Source organism: Ascaphus truei, chromosome 8, assembly GCF_040206685.1.
Source record: "Ascaphus truei isolate aAscTru1 chromosome 8, aAscTru1.hap1, whole genome shotgun sequence".
Classification (NCBI taxonomy): domain Eukaryota; kingdom Metazoa; phylum Chordata; class Amphibia; order Anura; family Ascaphidae; genus Ascaphus; species Ascaphus truei.
Window position 1 is genome coordinate 41,119,771 of NC_134490.1, and position 18,871 is coordinate 41,138,641.

Consider the following 18,871-nt stretch of genomic DNA (forward strand, 5'->3'; position numbering starts at 1 on the left):
ACCTCTGCTTGTTACCTGACTTCGCTACCTGCCGCTTGCCTCGGACCTCTGCTTGTTACCTGACTTCGCTACTTGCCGCCTGCCTCGGACCCCTGCTTGTGACCCCTACTACGCTCGTGCTGTTCCGCCCACCGAGATCCTACCCGCCACAGGAGTCTCCCGTGACAGAAAGCAAAGGCCACTTCTGGATCTCGCTGGAACAGATTCTTCTTCTGCCTGCACCCTTTGCTGCCTGCTGCAGCAGACCACATCCGCATGGTTGAAGATAAGTACTTTCGTTTCTTTTTTGGAAATCCAAGTTGGGATCTTGAAAGGTTATTTTTTTGCTGCTAAGTGTTCTGCAAGAAGTATTGCGTTCATAACGAAAAAACATTTTTGCTGAGACTAGAACTGTTGCTGCAGAGACTAGTGTTTCTTTGAGATTTTTCTTTTGTGCAGTGCCTGGGTTAACCCTTGCAGTACCTGTTGCCACCTTTTTAGACACTGACTTTTCATTCCCTGAACAAGGCTTGTCTGCATCCCTGGTTGGACCACTGCTGTTCACATTGTTCCCATTTCAAAAGACAAGAGTGCTTCCATTATTTTGTTACTGCATACTGTGATTTTTTCTTGCAATCTGTAGTTCTTCCTATGATTGGTTCTAAGGTTTCAAGTTTACCTGCAAGTTCCCCTAAAGTGTGGTTTCTCTGTAACCTGTGATATCCCTACGCCTGATATCAAAAGTTTCAGATTTAACTGCAAGGTTCTCTGTCTGATATTCCTATGTCCGATGTCAAAAGTTTCAGATCTAACTGCAAGTTATCTCTGTATTAGTTTCCTGCTGTCTATGATATTTCTATGCCTGATTTCTAAAGTTTCAGATTTAACTGCAGATTTCTCTGTATGATATCCCTACGCCTGATATCTAAAGTTTCAGATTTAACTGCAAGGTTCTGTCTGATATTCCTATGTCTGATGTCAAAAGTTTCAGATCTAACTGCAAGTTTTCTCTGTAGTAGTTTCCTGCTGTCTATGATATTTCTATGCCTGATTTCTAAAGTTTCAGATTCAACTGCAGGTTTTCTTTGTCTATATGATATCCCTATGCCTGATGTCTAAAGATTCAGATGTAACTGCAGGTTCTCTCTGTCTGTATGATATCCCTATGCCTGATTTCTAAAGTTTCAGATATAACTACAGGTTTCTCTGTCTATGTTTTTTCCTTGCATTTATAATCTCTGTGACTGATGCTAAAGTCTCAAAAGGTCAGCTCTCCTATCTTGTGTCTCTCTGTGTCTAATATTCCTGTTGTTCATTCTAATGCTTCTGTTTTAAAAACGCATTTCCTCGAGGCGCATGCGCGACGGGGAAGGAGATGGAGGTCTGAACTGAGAGCTCCTTAACCCGCCGGCAGTAATTAAATAAATATTGTTTGCAAAACTCAACCTAGCAACAGCCAAATAGCAGCACTAAATTCGCCAACAACCACAGCATAAAAGTACATGGCGACTACAAGAAAAAAGCCAAAGCAGAAGGTAGATGTCCGCACGTACTTTGCGGGGGCTAAAAAGCCTAGGGAGACCGACAGCATGGCGGCATCGGATTCGGACTCCGTGCCGGAGCTAGAAGCAGTGACGGGCGACCCGACAGGCGCTATGAAGCGGGAGATAGCACAGCTCCTGTCTGACCTAAAAACCTTCTTTAGAGGAGAAGTGGAACACTTGCGCAAAGACATGCTAAACATTGGAACCCGCACAAATGACTTGGAGGAAAAAATGGAGGAGTCCACTAGATGCCATAACGAGACAGACTCCAGGGTCACTACCCTTGAAAGAAAAGTGGCTGAATTAGAAGAACGCCATGAAGACAGTGAAAACCGCGACAGGCGGAACAATCTCAGGATTAGGGGGATCCCTGAGGAAATACAAGACCCTGAAGCACTGCTGAACAGATGGATGACATCCATACTGCCGGGAAAGACAGAGGCAGAACTGATAATGGACCGGTGCCACCGGGCACTGCGGGCCCGTCCACTACCTAACAACCCACCCCGGGATGTAATCTTGCGTTTACATCATTTTACCACGAAAGCAGAGATATGCAAAATCACTAGGGCCACCCCTACGGTGAAATTTGAGGATGTGGAGATGGCCATCTTTCAGGACATTTCCCCGATCACTTTATCCAGACGCCAGGCCCTCCAACCGGTCACCAGAATCTTACGAGATAAAAACATAAGATATCGATGGGCCTTTCCCTTTGCCCTGATCGTGGTACAGCATGGCCGGTCTCATACCCTCAAGAACCTGGCAGATGGTCCGGAGTTTCTAAACAGACTGGACGTACCAAATACACTGCAGCTGGAAGCCCCCGGAGAACGCCTTCAAAGACAACCAGAATGGGAAAGAGTGAGCTCTCCAGCAGGCCAACGCCAGAACAAACCTAGACCCTCAAGACCTGCCTGAGGATTGAATCTCATGCCGGCTTACCAGTCCCAGTTGAACCTGCAGTTACTGTTCTTTTTACAGTTGAATTAAAAAATAAAAAACAGAGACTATCACCCTCACTGAAAGTTGCATGATTAAGGCCAGCCCCTACGCAACCTCCCTTCCCCCTCCCGATGATTCGGGTCCAAGCGGTGTAGTCCCTGCAGAAAACGGAGAGAAACCCGAGGAAAAAAAGGAATAAGGGAAAGTACCTACCAAAATGGCCTCTCAGCAAGATCCGCGGGACGAGACGAAGAAGAAGCGCCAAACAAGGATGGCGGACGCAGTTCGAGCGCGAAACCTGGGAGCTCCACTCGGCTCCACCCCTGGGACGCACCTCCTTCTCCGGCTACGCGCAGGCAGTTATGCGCAATGGTCTCGGCGGATGTCAGGGGGCGGTCCTCCACAGCGCTCCGTCGCACGGGAAATGACGTCAGTGGCGGCGCCCACATAGAAAGAAAGAGACCGGCGTCGGAGACGGAGGGGTGGCGGAGGCAGCGGAAAGACCCGCCGGGGGGGGGAGGTGGTGTCTCCTCAGGGGGGTGCGCGCATTCCCCCGCTGGGGAGCAAACGGGAGGGAATAGGAGGGGTTGGGGTATATGCCCCCTATAACATACATCGTAGCCAATAGGATACAGACCCCAGAAGATCAACAGCAGTGGCTCCAGAATTGGGGAGATAGCCTCTAGTTACCATGCATTAAAGTTGAGTTTACGTAGTAGATGTCTATAAGTATAGCTATAATAGGATACTGTTAACACTGCCGGCGGGTGGGGCCAGGTGATTGCCCTTGTCCCCACCTGTTGGCATGTGCCCCTGGGGCTGGACTGGGGCCTTAAGCCACAGCCCAGTCAAAGACCTGGGAATCCGTGAACTGGAGGATATTCAGCAACCATGGACTGTAAAATGGGTGCTTCCAGAGTATAGGCGGCTTTCCCAGGCACTAAACCATAGGTCAGTTAGGGCCACAATGGTTTTCTTTGTCCTTGTCACAAGGCTTTATGTTCCCTGTCATTTCCTTTTGTGTTTTCCCACCCCTTCTCCAGGTTCCCCAAAAGGAGGTTTCAAGTCAACGAGAGACCAGCAACACCACAACTGGCACCCACAGAATATCCAAGGCACGGGTAGGAACCAAAAACACTGCACCCACAGAGACTCACTACACATAAAAATATGGCCCTGAAGTTCTTATCACAAAATGTTAAAGGTTTCAACTCCCCTCAAAAACGCAAAATCGCCTTCGCAGAATTCAAACGTAGAAAAACCGATATTCTCTTTCTTCAAGAGACGCATTACTGTTCCAACAAAAACCCAACGTATATAGATAAAAATTTCAGGAGGTTCTACCTTGCCTCAGCCAAAGAGAAGAAAAAAGGGGTTGCCATATTACTTCATAACAAAGTTCCGTTTGAGCTAGAAAAAATAAAGCGCGACCCAGGAGGTAGATATTTGATACTAGTGGGCCTGCTACAGCAATGCAGAGTAACACTGGCGTGTGTATATGCCCCGTGTGAAAAGGACCCCCTATTCTTTGAGGAATTTTTTCTTAAACTCCAACGATGGGCAGTGGGCAACATAATATTAGCGGGAGACTTTAATAAGGTACTTGACCAGCGAATAGATAGATCACCGAGACAGGACAAAGCGAGACAAATTGGAGCATCAGCTCTTATAGAGGGACTGAGACGAGGATGTCTTGTGGACATCTGGCGGGAGCAACACCCGGGAGAACGGACCTATACATTTTATTCACACCCACACGACAGCTATAGCAGACTGGACCACTTCTTTGTATCGAGCAGATTGGTCCCACAAATCACTGACACCCTGATCCATGACATCTCATGGTCGGACCACGCATCAATCGAGCTACGATGCACTCAAATTAGACCGACCAGCCCGGGAGCAAATTGGAAATTAAACGAGTCCCTGATTAAGATCCCCGAATTAGCCAAGACAGTTAAGGACGAGATTAGGCAATTCTTTATCACGAATACAGGCACAGTGGAGTCACACATAACATTGTGGGAGGCTCACAAGGCCACGATGCGAGGAGTGCTGATTAGTATCGCAGCAAGACGGAAAAAACAGAGAGAAACAAAATTGACACAATTATATAAGAGGTTACATGAGCTCTCTATACTACATAGCCGATCAGGTAGAGGGGACATCCTTAAGGAGTTGAAGGATGTAAGGATAGAACTTAACCTCCTCCTCACGTCCCAGGCTGAGAGAGACTTGAGTTGGACTAAGAGGCAATTCTTTGAGAAAGCCAACAAGCCGGACACCATGCTAGCTAACAGGATCAGAAATAGGCAACCAAGTTATAACATACAGGCCATTAAAACTAAAACAGGGGAAATGTCCTCCAACCCTAAACGCATAGTGGAAGAATTTAGGCTTTTTTATGAACAGCTTTATAATGGGGAGAAGGTAGCACACAACCCGAAAACAAATAAATTATTACAAACCTTCTTAAAAGAGGCAGCCCTACCTAGGCTGGGCAGACTAGAGAGCGAGGCAATCCAGACTGATTTCACTCTGGAGGAACTGACCGCGGTCATCAAAAATCTAAAACCCTCTAAGGCCCCGGGACCTGACGGGTTTTCCAATTTATACTATAAAAAATTTGTCGGGGTTCTGGCAGCGCCCATGCTTAAGTTATTTAACGGAGTTTTGGCGGGGGAACCCTTCTCGGAGCGGATGCTCCAGGCGTCGATATCTATAATACATAAGAAGGACAAAGATCCTACAAATTGTCAAAGCTACAGGCCGATATCCTTAATCAATTCGGATGTTAAGATATATTCCAAATTACTGGCCAACAGATTGAGCGGGATCCTGCCAAGGCTTATCCACCCAGACCAAGTTGGCTTTATTAGAGATAGACAAGCGGCCGACAACACCAGAAGGATAATAGATATCATTAACTATATTGATGCCAACAAGGTCCGAGGTTTAGTACTAAGTTTAGATGCGGAGAAGGCCTTCGACAGGATTGACTGGCCATACATGGAGTCCACGCTTGGAGCATTTGGATTCGGAGGTAAAATTCTTGGGGCAATAAAAGCATTGTATACAACTCCGACGGCCAGGGTGATCCACCAGGGTTTTCCATCGGAGTTGTTTAAAATCAAAAGTGGGACCAGACAGGGCTGCCCGCTCTCGCCCCTGTTGTTCGCCCTATGCGTGGAACCACTAGCGGCACACATTCGTCGCAGTCCCGATATTGCGGGAATTCAAATTCACTCTCAAGAGCATAAAATCGCTCTATATGCAGATGACATTATACTGTCTCTGACAAAACCGCTTACCTCGCTGCCCAATCTATTTGCCCTAATGGAAAATTTTTGTAGAATATCCGGTTTTAAAATAAACCAATCTAAATCAGAGGCACTAAGCCTAAATATCCCAAAGGAAGTAGAGAAATTATTGGAAATTAATTTCCAGTTTAAATGGCAGTCCAAAGCTATAAAATATCTAGGGATCTATCTCACCAAACGCAGCTCCAGTCTCTATCAAGAGAACTACCCGAGATTACTAAGAGCCCTCACAAAGGAACTAAAGGACTGGTCCACATATGGAATATCATGGATTGGCAGAATCTATTGTGTGAAAATGAACCTCCTCCCCAGGATACTATACCTGTTCCAAACTCTTCCGATACCCGTAGTGCGATCAGACATTAAAGAACTGCAAAATTCAGTTACAAGATTTATTTGGAAAAACAAAACACCGCGGGTAAAAATGTCAATTATGCAAAGACCTAGGGAAACTGGAGGCTTGGCGGTACCGAACTTGATGGCGTACTATAAAGCGGCACAATTATGCCAAATTACGCAGTGGCACGGGGATCTGGAGCAAAGGCGGTGGGTAGCACTGGAGAGGGAGGTGTGTGCCCCGCTAGAGCTTAGAGACCTAATCTGGTATCCTAAATCTAGATTAAAAGACATTAGAGCTCCGCTGACCTCGATGCTTAACTCACTCTCTGTCTGGGATATGGCTAAAAATAACCACGCATTAACCTCAAAACATACCCTGATGACTCCCCTATATGGAAATCCAGAATTTGCTCCAGGGCTGATTGATAAGAACTTCACACGATGGCAGAGACTGGGGTTGCGAAGACTAAAAGACCTGGAGGGGCGCGACACGATTAAATCATTCGATCTAATTCAGTCGGAAACGGATATACCCAACACAGAATTTCTTAGATACCTCCAGGTCAGGGCATTCTATACTAAACACCCGAAAAGGCCGCCGCTAACCAACTTCGAGAAGCTCTGTGATCGGGGAACCGATACACGGGGACTCATATCTGCTCTTTACAGAGAGGTGGTGAGAGCAGACATTGACAGCTCACACAAAACCAAGTTCATGACGCACTGGGAGAACGACCTGACGGGACCAATAGAAGAGGACGACTGGACGGCAATCTTTAAGGCTGCGGCCAGTAGCTCGATTTGTACGACATTGAAGGAGAACTCATATAAGGTATTACTAAGGTGGTATCTCACCCCAGTTAGATTGGCAAAATTTATCGCGGGAGCTTCCCCGCTCTGTCCCAGACAGTGCGGGGAACAGGGAGATCTGGTACACATGCTGTGGTCCTGTCCACGACTCATACCTATCTGGACACAACTTAGAGATTGGCTACAGAGGATATTTCTAGGCCTCAAAATTCAACTAGACCCATGGGTGTTCCTCTTAGGTAAGCCCACTAATGAGGTCTCCAAATCAGGCAACAAACTAATTGCACATTTTGCCACAGCGATGAGGTGCGAGACCGCAGCACTGTGGAATCAGAATGCAATTCCATCAATAGATAAAATTCGGAACAGAATTTGGTTTGCTTGCCAGATGGAAAAGTTGACAAGTCTGGTTAACGACACTGGCTCAAATTTTCAAAAAGTCTGGTCGCTTTGGTTGGCACAGACAGATATCCCGGGGATGAGCAATGCTGCCGTCTGGCTTTAATAGGAAAAAATGGGCTCTCCTTCAAGGACGGACTAAAAACATAGTAGATAGGACCTCAAAACTAGGCCTAAAAGTACAAGTTAAAGCCATCTACACGCCCCTCTACACGGAACCATAGTCAGATTGGATCCCACAGCGCCAAGGCGAGCCCAGCAAAGAACAAGGATAAAGTTTCCTCCTCCCCTCCCCCCCCCCCCCTCCCGGTCCTTCCCCCTCCCCACTATCCCAACCCTGTCTTGTCTACCCCTCCCACGTCTGTCTAGTTGTTGTTTGTCCAACAAAGTATTCAATGGTATTAATGTGATAATTGTATGTAATACCCTTGAAAAACCAATAAAAGAAAGTTAAAAAAAAAAAAAAAAAAACGCATTTCCTCTTTACTGTTTTTTTGGGAAGTGTGGTTTCCCCATGTCTGAAATTATGGCTCCCACTCAAACAGTCTTGAGCAGTAAATGTGAACACAGTACCACTGATTCTTCAGAACTTCTCAAAGCAAGGAAGAAGAAGAAAAAGAAGGGAGGCATTACTGTGGAAGTTACAGAAGGAATTAAGAATGAAAATTTAACCTCAGAGTCTGCATTTGATGAAAGAGATATGCTGCAGCTTAAGGCAACTCACAGACGTATCACAAGAATAGTGGAAGAAAAGAAAGATGCCCCTACTCAGACGCTTCAAGCTGCACAGAAAGCGATTGATTGTCTTTATGGACGTTTAGATAAGGTGCAAGAAGCTAATTCTGCACTACAAAGCTGTCTATCCTCAGCAATTGCCAAGTGTGTTCTCCAAGAGAAAGAAAAAGAGCAGTTGGAGAGTGACCTGGATGTCATTTCAGGTGAGCTGGAGAAGGCATATACTGATGCTGCTGATAATCGGCGCCTCGCTTCTAAAAGTAACGAATTCATGGAAATCTCTATGAAGGAAATTGACAGGCTTAATACAGAGCTTAAAGTCTCCCAGGAGGAGATTTGCTACTTCAAAAAAGAGATGGAAGTCGTTCGGGAGGAGAGATGCTACTTGAAAACAGAGATACGTTCTATGAGAGACGCCTCCAAAGAGTTAAATAGTAGGTTTGAAATTATAAACCAAATGAGTAAGAACTTCTCTGTCCAAGCCAGTGAAGGAGATAAAAGACTCCATGAATCAGAAGAGGAGAAGAGACTATTGATAGAAGAAAAGTCAAGGATGCAATTAGCGCTGGAAAAAGCAGAGGGTGACTGGGAAAAAGAAAAATATCAGTTGGAGAATGACAGGTTGATCTTGTCAAGTAAGCTGGAGAAGGCCTACGCAGATTCTGCCCAGTACCAGACTTTCATGGCTCAAGTTGACGCAGCACTGGAAGCATCTCAGAAAGAGGTTCACAGGCTTACTACAGAGCTGGAAGCCTCTAAGGAGAAGAGTTGCCACTTCAACACAGAACTATGTTCATTGAGAGAAATCTTCGAAGGGTTAAATATCAGTTTTGAAACTGTAACCCAAGAGTGCAAGAATCTCTATGTCCAAGTCAGTGAAGGAGATAAGAAACTCCATAAATTAGGAGAGGAGAAGAAACAGTTGGCCCAGGAAAAGTTAGATGTGCAGACAGCACTGCAGAATGCAGAGAGAGTGCTGCAAGAAGAACGTGTCTCCCTGGAGCGGCACACACAAGCAGAAAATATGCTGCAGAGTCAGCTGCGAGAACTGCGTACACATCTGCAGGACACCAAGGAGAAATGGGTGAATGCTGAAGAAAAGCAGCGAGTTCTGCAGGAAGAAAGTTTCCAGACTGCCTACAAAATAAAGATGCTGCAAGATTATTTGAGTACCCAGTGTGTCCCCAAAGAACAGCATGAGGAGCTGAAGGCCACACTGAGCATAACCAGAGCCTCGCTGGAGGAAGAGCTAAAGCTAGCAGCTGAACACACATCTCAGCAACTCACAGCGCTGCAGGCGCAGATCGCTGAGCTCAAGACACAGCTTGCCAAAAAGGAGGAGAGAGAGAAGGTGTCCGTCTGTCAAGTGGCTGGCCTGACACAGCGCTATGAGGTCAAAATGGCCGATGCCTGAAAATTATTGGACCACACAGCCCGTGATATGGTCCGGCTGCAGCTGGAGCTGTACAATGCCCGGGAGGAGTACCGGCAGCTGCAGATCAGAAATGAAGAAGATGCATCATATTTAAGCTTTACTCTGAGTCAGCTGGGAGATATGGAGTCGCGACTCAACTCCAAAGAAGCCGAACTGACAACTGCATTGAGTGGGAAAAGAAGTGCAGAAGGACAGCTTCAAGAGCTGAAAACTCAAATAGCTGGTCTTAATGAGAATTTAGGTGATACCACGAAACGGCAGTCACAAAAGGAGACCATGGAGCGTGAATTCTATGTTCCCACTTACCCATGTGAAAAGTCTGCACCCGTCCTTGATGCCCACATTCCTGATGTCCATGCCTCTGCAATGGAGTTGACCGTATCCATTGGGAAGTTCCAGATTCCAAAACTAAAAGAGATATATTGGTCACAAAAGGAGACCACGGAAAGTGAATATGTCCCCTCTGCCGCATGTGAAGAGCCTGATGTTTCTGTTCCTGATGCCCCTGCTATGACGTTAGACGGATCCCTGGTGAAGTTCCTTGCTATGCCTAATGTTCTTGATGCTGATGCCAACGCTCTTGTGATGAGGATAAATGCACCTCTCACAGATTTCCCATCAGCACTTGACGTACACATTAAGTTGGCCTTCCATCAAGGTTTCCCAGAAGAGCCTGGAGGATCGTCCAGAGAACGCTCTTGAGAGGGGGGAGTAATGTCAGGGTCTCCTAGACCTCCTGCCTAGCCATAGTTCTTCTTTGTCCACTGGGTGTGCTGCTGTCTTCTGTTTCCTCTGGGCTCCTCTGTCTGTCTGTCTTCTTGTTGCTCCTGTCTCTGTCCTTTATAGCTTCTGCTTCCTGGTTGGTTCAATTGCCTTTGCTTCAAGTCAGACTCCTATGCACATGCCTGTCTTTGATTCCTGATCTGTTCTTGTACCTGTACCTGTTTTTGTAGTTTGTTCACAGTAAAGGCCCTTGCAAGTAATCTGGCTTGTCCCTGTTTGTTCCTTGATCCCCGGTCTCAGTCCCTGCTCCCCGGTCTCAGTCCCTGTTCCCCGTTCTCAGTCCCTGCTCCCGGACCTGTCCTGCCCCGCCTGTCCTGTTCCAGTCTCCTCGTTGCCAACCTCTGCTTGTTACCTGACTTCGCTACCTGCCGCCTGTCTCGGACCCCTGCTTGTTACCTGACTTCGCTACCTGCCGCCTGCCTTGGACCCCTGCTTGTGACCCCTACTACGCTCGTGCTGTTCCAGCCACCGAGATCCTACCCGCCACAGGAGTCTCCCGTGACATTTAGGCGTTGCCAGGCCAGGTGGTGTTAGCTAGCAATACTTGCCGGTACCGGTAAAGAAGTGCCGTCGTCGTTGCCGTTTAGCCAAGGTCAGGGATTGGAGAATTCCGGAAGGTCGTTGTCCAAGCAGGGGTCGAGAGCCAGAGATAGACGTCCGCCAAGCCAAGTTGTAACCTGAGAGAAATAAGAGAGAGAATGCCAGAGTAGTAATCCAAGTGGAAACTATGTCGAGCAATGAGTGAGTGGGAGGACAGGCAATATAAAGTGCGGCTGACCAATCGGAAGTGGGAAAGGCCTGGAGGAGTGCGTGGAGCTATCTTGGATAGGTCCACTTGATTGGCAGGCAGGTGAAAACTCTTATTTTGGCAGGGGGTCCTGTTCGTCTCCTGGGGGCGTGGTTTCACTGCTAGAGCAGTGAATAAATTATCTTCACCCGGCGCGCACTGTTCACGCGCGCGGCCGGGACACACGGCAGCCGCATGGGAGGGAAGAGCTAGCAGGAGCGAGAGACCACCAGGGACGGCGGGGAACCCCCAGAGCAGCAGGAGGTAAGTGGTGCCAGCGAGGGGCACGCACCTCAGCAGCGGGAGGTAAAGAAGATGAGGGGGGGCCGGGCCGCAGGTGCCGCGATCCCTGAATCCTCACAGATCTGACTGCAAAAGACTGTTCATGGTCCCAAGGCTCAACAAAGTATCCGGCCATTCCTCCTTCTCTTACCGTGCACCCCAAAACTGGAACAACCTACCGGAGACTCTCACATCCACCACCAGTCTACGTTCTTTCAAATCTAAGGCTGCCTCACATTTTAATCTGGTCTGTAACTGTTTCATACGCCCATAATATATATTTTCTTTAACTGTGCATGCAATGTCTTGTATATAATGTATACCCTGTTCACTTATGTAACTGTATTTGTAACCATGTATTATTTGTCTTAACTCTGTGCCCAGGACATACTTAAAAACGAGAGGTAACTCTCAATGTATTACTTCCTGGTAAAATATTTTATAAATAAATAAATCCCAGCGTCATGTGCCTATTAGTTTAGCCTTAATTCAGGAGAAGGCTTTGAGTCTTTATGAGGACTATGCACCAGCATGGAGAAGGGTCCACTGAGGAAACGTTCACTGCAAGAAGGGGCTGGTTTATGCGGTTTAAAGAGAGGGTAAACTTGCATAACATTAAAGTGACCGGTGAAGCTGCTAGTGCTGATGAGGAGGCAGCTAAAACCTTCCCTGTTACATTGGCCAAAATTATAGAGGATGGTGGCTATTGCGCACGTCAAGATTTCAATGTTACGAGACTGGGCTCTACTGGAAGAAAATGCCCATGCAGAAGCTACATTGCAAAAGAAGAAAAATCTATGCCTGGTTTTAAAGTTGCAAAGGACAGGCTGACTTTTCTGCTTGGATCAAATGATGCAGGTGATTTCAAGCTAAAACCTTTACTTGTTTATCATGCAGAAAACCCTAGGGCATTCAAGGGTTATGCAAAGAGCACACTTCCAGTGATTTGGAAGTCCAACCATAAGGCATGGGTAACAGGGTGCCTTTTTGAGGACTGGTTCCAGCATCATTTTATCCCAGCTGTGCAATTATATTGCATAAGGCAGAACCTTGACCAGTGTACCTGGATGACCACCATCCAAACGCCATGGTGGTGTTCATGCCCCCCAACACCACCTCATTGATACAGCCGATGGACCAGGGTGTTATCGCTTCCTTCAAGGCCTACTAACTTAGGCAAACATTTGTCCAGGCCATCAGAGCAACTGATGTGGAAGGAGGTCCAACCTTGAAAGAATTTTGGAAGGGTTACAACATTCTTCATGCAGTAAGAAACATCGGAGAGGCATGGAATGAGGTAAAACAATCCAATTTAAATTGAGTTTGGCGTAATTTGTGCCCTGATTTTGTGTCAGATGTCCAAGGCATTATAGAGACTGTTGCAGAGGTTACAGAAACTGTTGTGCAAATGACCAGAGATCTCAACTTGGAGGTGGAAACCGAGGATATTGAGGATTTGCTCGCCTCACATTCTAACGAGTTGAGCAATGAAGACCTCATGCAATTAGAAGAGCAAAAAATTGTTGAAGAGGAGGCCCACCAATCTGCTGAAGTGGCACAGCCACGTAAATCTTTATCAACCAAAATGTTCACTGCGGCATTCAAGCACATTGATAGCGCACTGGCCATATTTGAGGAAAATTACCCCAATATTGAACGCAGCTCTTCAGTCAGTCGTGGGGTGTCCAACCAAATCAGCTACTATAGAGAGATCTACTGGCAGAAAAGGAAAGGATCTGTCCAGACTTCATTGAAGAGCTTCTTGAAGAGGCCGAACCCTTCAAGTCCACCTACATCACCTCCAAGAAGTCCGTTATCCGTTGAAGATTCCCCCCCCCAATCATCTTCCTCCAATAATTGATGTTTTGTTTTTTGCTCATAATGTACATTACTGTACTGAATATAGTTTTATTTTACAGTTCTGGAATCAATAAATATAATGTTTACATCATAATCTATGTGTGTGCTGCATATCTTAAAATAGTAAAATATTTTGTGTATTTTAGCATAAAAAATGCCTTCAGGAACGGAACGTTTGATTTAAATAGTGTTCCTATGGGAAAATGTGATTCGCTTTACGACGCTTTGCTATCCGAAACCCTTTTTGAGTAACGCATTGCGTCGGATAACCGAGGACCGTCTGTATATGGAAATTGACAAATAGGTACTTACATGAACAATAGTGACATCCATATTTAGGTTTCCGTAAAACAGGCCCATATTGCGTGACAAAACTGCAATCTCAGTATCACCTTAGAAGAGATAAAAGTACTGTTTGTAACTCATTATTCCTACAGTCAATATCAAGCAAAAGGAATATGTAGCAACATAGAACAAGAAATGGGGCGGGTACGCAGCACTCAAATGAGAAAAATAAAGTAAATTACAAATATGATATAAAGAAAGATTACTGTGATATTGCAACGATATGACCACACAATATGTATAGATAATAGCAAAGGTTAGCAACATACGTACAACTGTGAGTAACAGCAAATGGAGTGGGAGAAAACAGGGTGGGGGAAGGGAATAAGGAAAAGACAAGGGGGAAAGGGGGAAAGGGGGAGGGATCAAGACAAATAAGTGTGGCAACGTTTCGGGGCGGGATACCCCTTCTTCTGGCCCGTACTGTTTGTAACTCATTATTCCTACAGTCAACATCAAGCAAACGTAATATGTAGCAACATATGATGTCTGTTGCAGGGTATATGCAACCACACGCAGGGTTTCTGGATAAGGCTTATTTATTGAGTCTTAAAAATACAGCACACAAAAACAAAACGGCTCCTTTTCAGCATACAAAAACAAGGCAGCTTCTATTCAGCATACAAAAACAAGGCAGCTTCTATTCAGCATACAAAAACAAGGCAGCTTCTATTCAGCATGCAGGACACAGACAGTTCATAATATATGTACTTTGAAGACAGACCTTATAGCAGTAATCTTTACTTCAGCATTTCACTCCTATCTCTTGACCAGCTAGCCTGCATGTGTGTACAGCCTGGGGGTTTTAAAACACCTTGATTATGCAGGTGGGGTCAGACTAATTAAGCAGCCCTTCTCTACTGAAACTTAACCTCGTCACTGCTGCACTACAAGCCTAAACATAGGTTTGCCAGGTATATGGCTGGTGACGTTTATTCACCCTGTCACAATGTCCACAACACCTATCTTCCAAATACAGGTTTCATTGCTGTTCCTCTAAAAAAAATATGCATGAATTTATTGAAACATGTTCCATACGATCGTCACTTGCTGCTACCCGGTTCTTTTGGTATGTTATTTTGCAACCACTCTGATTGATGGGAAAGCCCGTCTTCTTTTTCATTACTACCCATGCAGACAGTGATGGCAGATACAGTAGATATCTTTAAGACATATTTTCCGAAAGAAAAAGGTGTATGGACATACAGCATATTTAATAAGTAAAACATAGGAAGGGTGTTGACCGAGGGAGAAATATGATTCTTGTTACTGGAGTCGGGTAGGACATTTTCCCCCCTAATCAGACATAATTGGCAAATATTTCACTTGGCTTTTTATATTCTTTCCTTTCGAGCGGAACTATAAATATTGGATGAGTATCTAAGCCAAATAGTATTTAGCAAAAGTTAAACTCGCAAGACATCTTTTTTCAAACTTAACCATTTGTTCCTCTCCTCAGAGCCCTGAACCAGAACAGGTTTCTGTGGCAACCACCCAAAATTCTATTTATATGCAAACTGGGCACATTCACCTACAGATGTAACTGCCTGTTCTCTACCGCATCATGGGAAAAAAGTGTGGCCATGGTCCATAGCAGGCTGTAATGGTCCATCGGATTAACACAGCGGGGGTCCCTGCGTTTGAATGGGACTCTGGCTGTGTGAATCCTACCGGGTTCCACCTGTCTGTAAGAGATGCGCAGTAAGAGAAAGACTGAATCAGTCACTCTACCTGCACGCGTCTAACTGTCGACCGCAGGGCTTTGATTATATTTTAATAATCGTAGTATTTTAATTGTATCAGGGGGTCTCCGGAGCTGAACCGGCTTGATTTCAGGCCCGGGGACTTCTTCCTGAGTTACAGGCCCCGTTATGGAGTGCCGGTATCCTGACGGCCATGTTTAAATTATCCCGCGTCGCGGCACACGTGATGAGGGGGATTTAAACAAAGCAGATGAATACCGGCACCCCATTACGGGGCTTGTAACATGAGAAGCAGGGGGTCCCCGGACCTGAAATCAATCCGAAGAACTCCTGCTACAATACTATGGGCCTCATGCCGTAAGCGCCGATAAGGCTTTTATCAGCATTTTCCCGCCAAAATTGGATTTGAGATTCAGTAAGCGCCGGTAAGTGCTCCAAATCGGCAGTTTTTCTTGCCGAAAAAAATTTATCGGCATGCGGCTGCCGATAACCCACTTATCGGCACTTTTCGGCACTTTTTGAAATCGGCTGTATTTAAGTAGCCCCTATCAGCTTTTCGGTGCTGATCGGCACTCAGAAATGGAGATTTTATCGGCAATTGGTCCCGCCAACTAAAGTTGGCAAGTTGGAGGGGAGAACGATCGGCAAGGTTGCCGGAATGGCACTTAGAAAAAAAACCTCATCTCTACATCAATGGAGTCAATGGAGCGGGGACTTATAACATTATAGTAGTGTTTACGTTCTATTGCTCATAATACAAATGTGCTTGGCATTACAGTGTCGAGGTCATTCACTTCATCGTTTCACCCCTTACGTTTATTATTTGCATAACATTGTACTTTTATATGTTATGATGATTTGCGTGTCACATTAGTCTTCATGTTATGATGTTTCAAGGGAAAATCCTATACTCAACTCTTAAAGGAGCAGCTCACATCATATCAAACATGTAACTTAAGTGTGCTTCAATTTATTATATGATGTAACACATTTCACACATCTAACACATCCAGCGTATAGTAATGTTGCTATACATTATACAATGCTTGTAATGTGTAACGCATGATCAAACGTAAATGTAGCTGTTTGTTTTCATGTTTACATGTACTTTGTGACCTCCCTCTTTTGATGTCGTTTGCAATTGGACACTCAATAACATTGCATGTTTACATTGTACACGATGCATTACAATCACTTCATGCTAACTTATACACACATCTATAATAGTTACTCATTTTTACACGATTGAAACTGAATCAATAGCAATTATCCTGATGGCATTAAATTATGCATATGCACTTTACAATTACTTCATGTGAACATGTGACAATAACATGCGAAATTAGACATGTTGCAACGTAGTTTTTCTACGTCAATGTCATGGTTGTATCCTAATTAGATGACTGAGTGTTGCGTTCAGAAGTGGTACATGCATTACACATTCCACAAATACTTGACAATAAATGCCTATACAAAGCTTAACGTTACATCATTCCCAAATATCATGATTGCCTGGTGAACACACATAAATAATACTTTTAATTGCAAATGGATACACGTTGGGAGTCAACTACTTGGATATGTTAATGTAACACCTTGCACTTCAGCAAGTCACCTGACATCATCACATAGGTATTTAAAGGAGGGCAATTACCTGCGCATTCACAGCTACAAACCTGAAAATTATGCGAATGTTTATGAGACGGAGGAAGATTCTATTGCACGAGAGGCTTGCTGATGGAGAGGATGTCACTGGCCAAGGAAGGGACAGGGACAGAGGCAGGGACAGTGGCAGGGACAGGCACGTGGACAGGAGAGGGACAGGGAGAGGGCAAGGAGATGAGAGGAGAAGAGAGAGGAGAGAAGTTGTGCCTCGTCCTCGTTTGTACAGGGAGAGAACCCTGTTAGATGGGATGAGTGAGGAGGAGATTGTAAGTCGCTATCGTTTGAGTTCAGCAGCAATCTTAGCTCTTTATGAAGAGATAAGGGGAGATTTAGATTTTGTGACAGCCAGAGATCGTGCAGTCCCTGGGCTTGTTAAAATGCTGTGCTCATTACATTATCTTGCTTCCACGTCATTCCAGACAATTGTGGGCATAGTGGGCGGGTCTCGCAATCTAAATTCTCGCGGGCCTTTACCCAGTTTCTATGTTCACTCAATAGACGCGCTAGGAATTATATTCATTTTCCTACAGAGCACACAGAGTGGCTGGAAGTCAGGAATGGCTTTTATACCATAGCCGGGATACCATGTGTGATGGGTGCAATCGATTGCACCCATGTTGCTTTGATCCCGCCTAGTCAGAGTGAGCATGCTTACCGCAACCGTAAGCACTACCATTCCCTGAATGTACAGGTGGTATGCGATGCCACGGTGACGATTATGCATGTGGTAGCCAAATTCCCTGGTTCCAGTCACGATTCCTCTATCCTGAGAAACTCATCAGTCTTCCATGCTTTCGAAGAAGGCAATTTTGGACCTGGTTGGCTGGTGGGTGAGTACATATTATGATGTGTTAACAAACAACTCTTGGTTATCTAGGAAATGTTGTATGTAATAATGTTAACAATAATTGTTTCATATTTGTGCACGATGGATTATAGGTGACTCAGGATACGGAATTAGGCCGTGGCTGTTGACTCCTGTGGCAAACCCTCAAAGTGAAGCAGAGGAGAGGTACAATGTTGCCCAGATATCTACGCGATCCGTTATAGAGAGGACATTTGGGCTTCTCAAGACAAGATTTAGATGTCTCGCTAGAACTGGTGGGGCACTTCAATATAAGCCTGATAAAGTGTCTGATATTATCATTGTATGTTGCATTTTGCACAATGAGGTACTCCACAATAATGTACAAACAGACATACGTCAGGGTTTGGAGGAGGAGCATCCCGTCAATTTACAAGCTGACACTGACCAAACAGCCAGTGGTGTTGAGACACGTCTGAATGTCATAAACACATATTTTTCATGTAAGCAAATACATATATGTTCATAGTACTACATAGATGTATTCATTCTTTGTTATGATAAATACATTTGTCCAAATACCATTCACTTAGGAAACAGAGGAATATGGTTCGCACACCTTTCTCTTCTCTGCTGTGTGGACAATTGCATGTGGCATCGGTATGTCATTCATCAACAGGTTGTATTATACTTCTTACCAATAAAAGGTGTTGTGTGTACGTGAAGAAATAATGTGTACTACATCTATAATTTATGTAGATGCTATTTTTGGTAATGCAGACACAATAAACCTACTATGTCCATAGTCATTAGCTAGTGCAGTATGGTTACATACAATGTTTCTTTTGCAGTGTGACATGTGAGTCACAATGATGTGTACACAATTGTGTATTTCATATCATATTTTACATCTAGATGTTGTTTCATATCTAACACAAAATGGTCAATTTTGTGTGTTGCTTACCTTAATGAACATGTCATGACAATGATTTATATTCATTCATGTTTTCTTTTTCTAGGTATATCACTTCAATGACTGCTCATGGTATGTATTTCAATTCACATCTGTCATAACATGTGCAAACCTCGATACAGGTATAGTTACAGGATGTAAAAACAGAACGTAATGAAAAAT

The 18,871-nt window shown here is 44.9% G+C and overlaps 1 protein-coding gene across 13 annotated transcripts in view; it reads right to left on the bottom strand.

Moving 5' to 3' along the window:
• The window catches only part of CATSPERD (catsper channel auxiliary subunit delta), a 128,200-nt gene that overhangs the window by 63,495 nt on the left and 45,834 nt on the right, over positions 1-18,871 (bottom strand). For all 13 annotated transcript variants that reach the window (XM_075611638.1, XM_075611642.1, XM_075611633.1 and 10 more), the window contains one exon: positions 13,531-13,610. In XM_075611638.1, the coding sequence (XP_075467753.1) occupies positions 13,531-13,610 (80 nt within the window). The remainder of the gene's footprint in view (positions 1-13,530; positions 13,611-18,871) is intronic.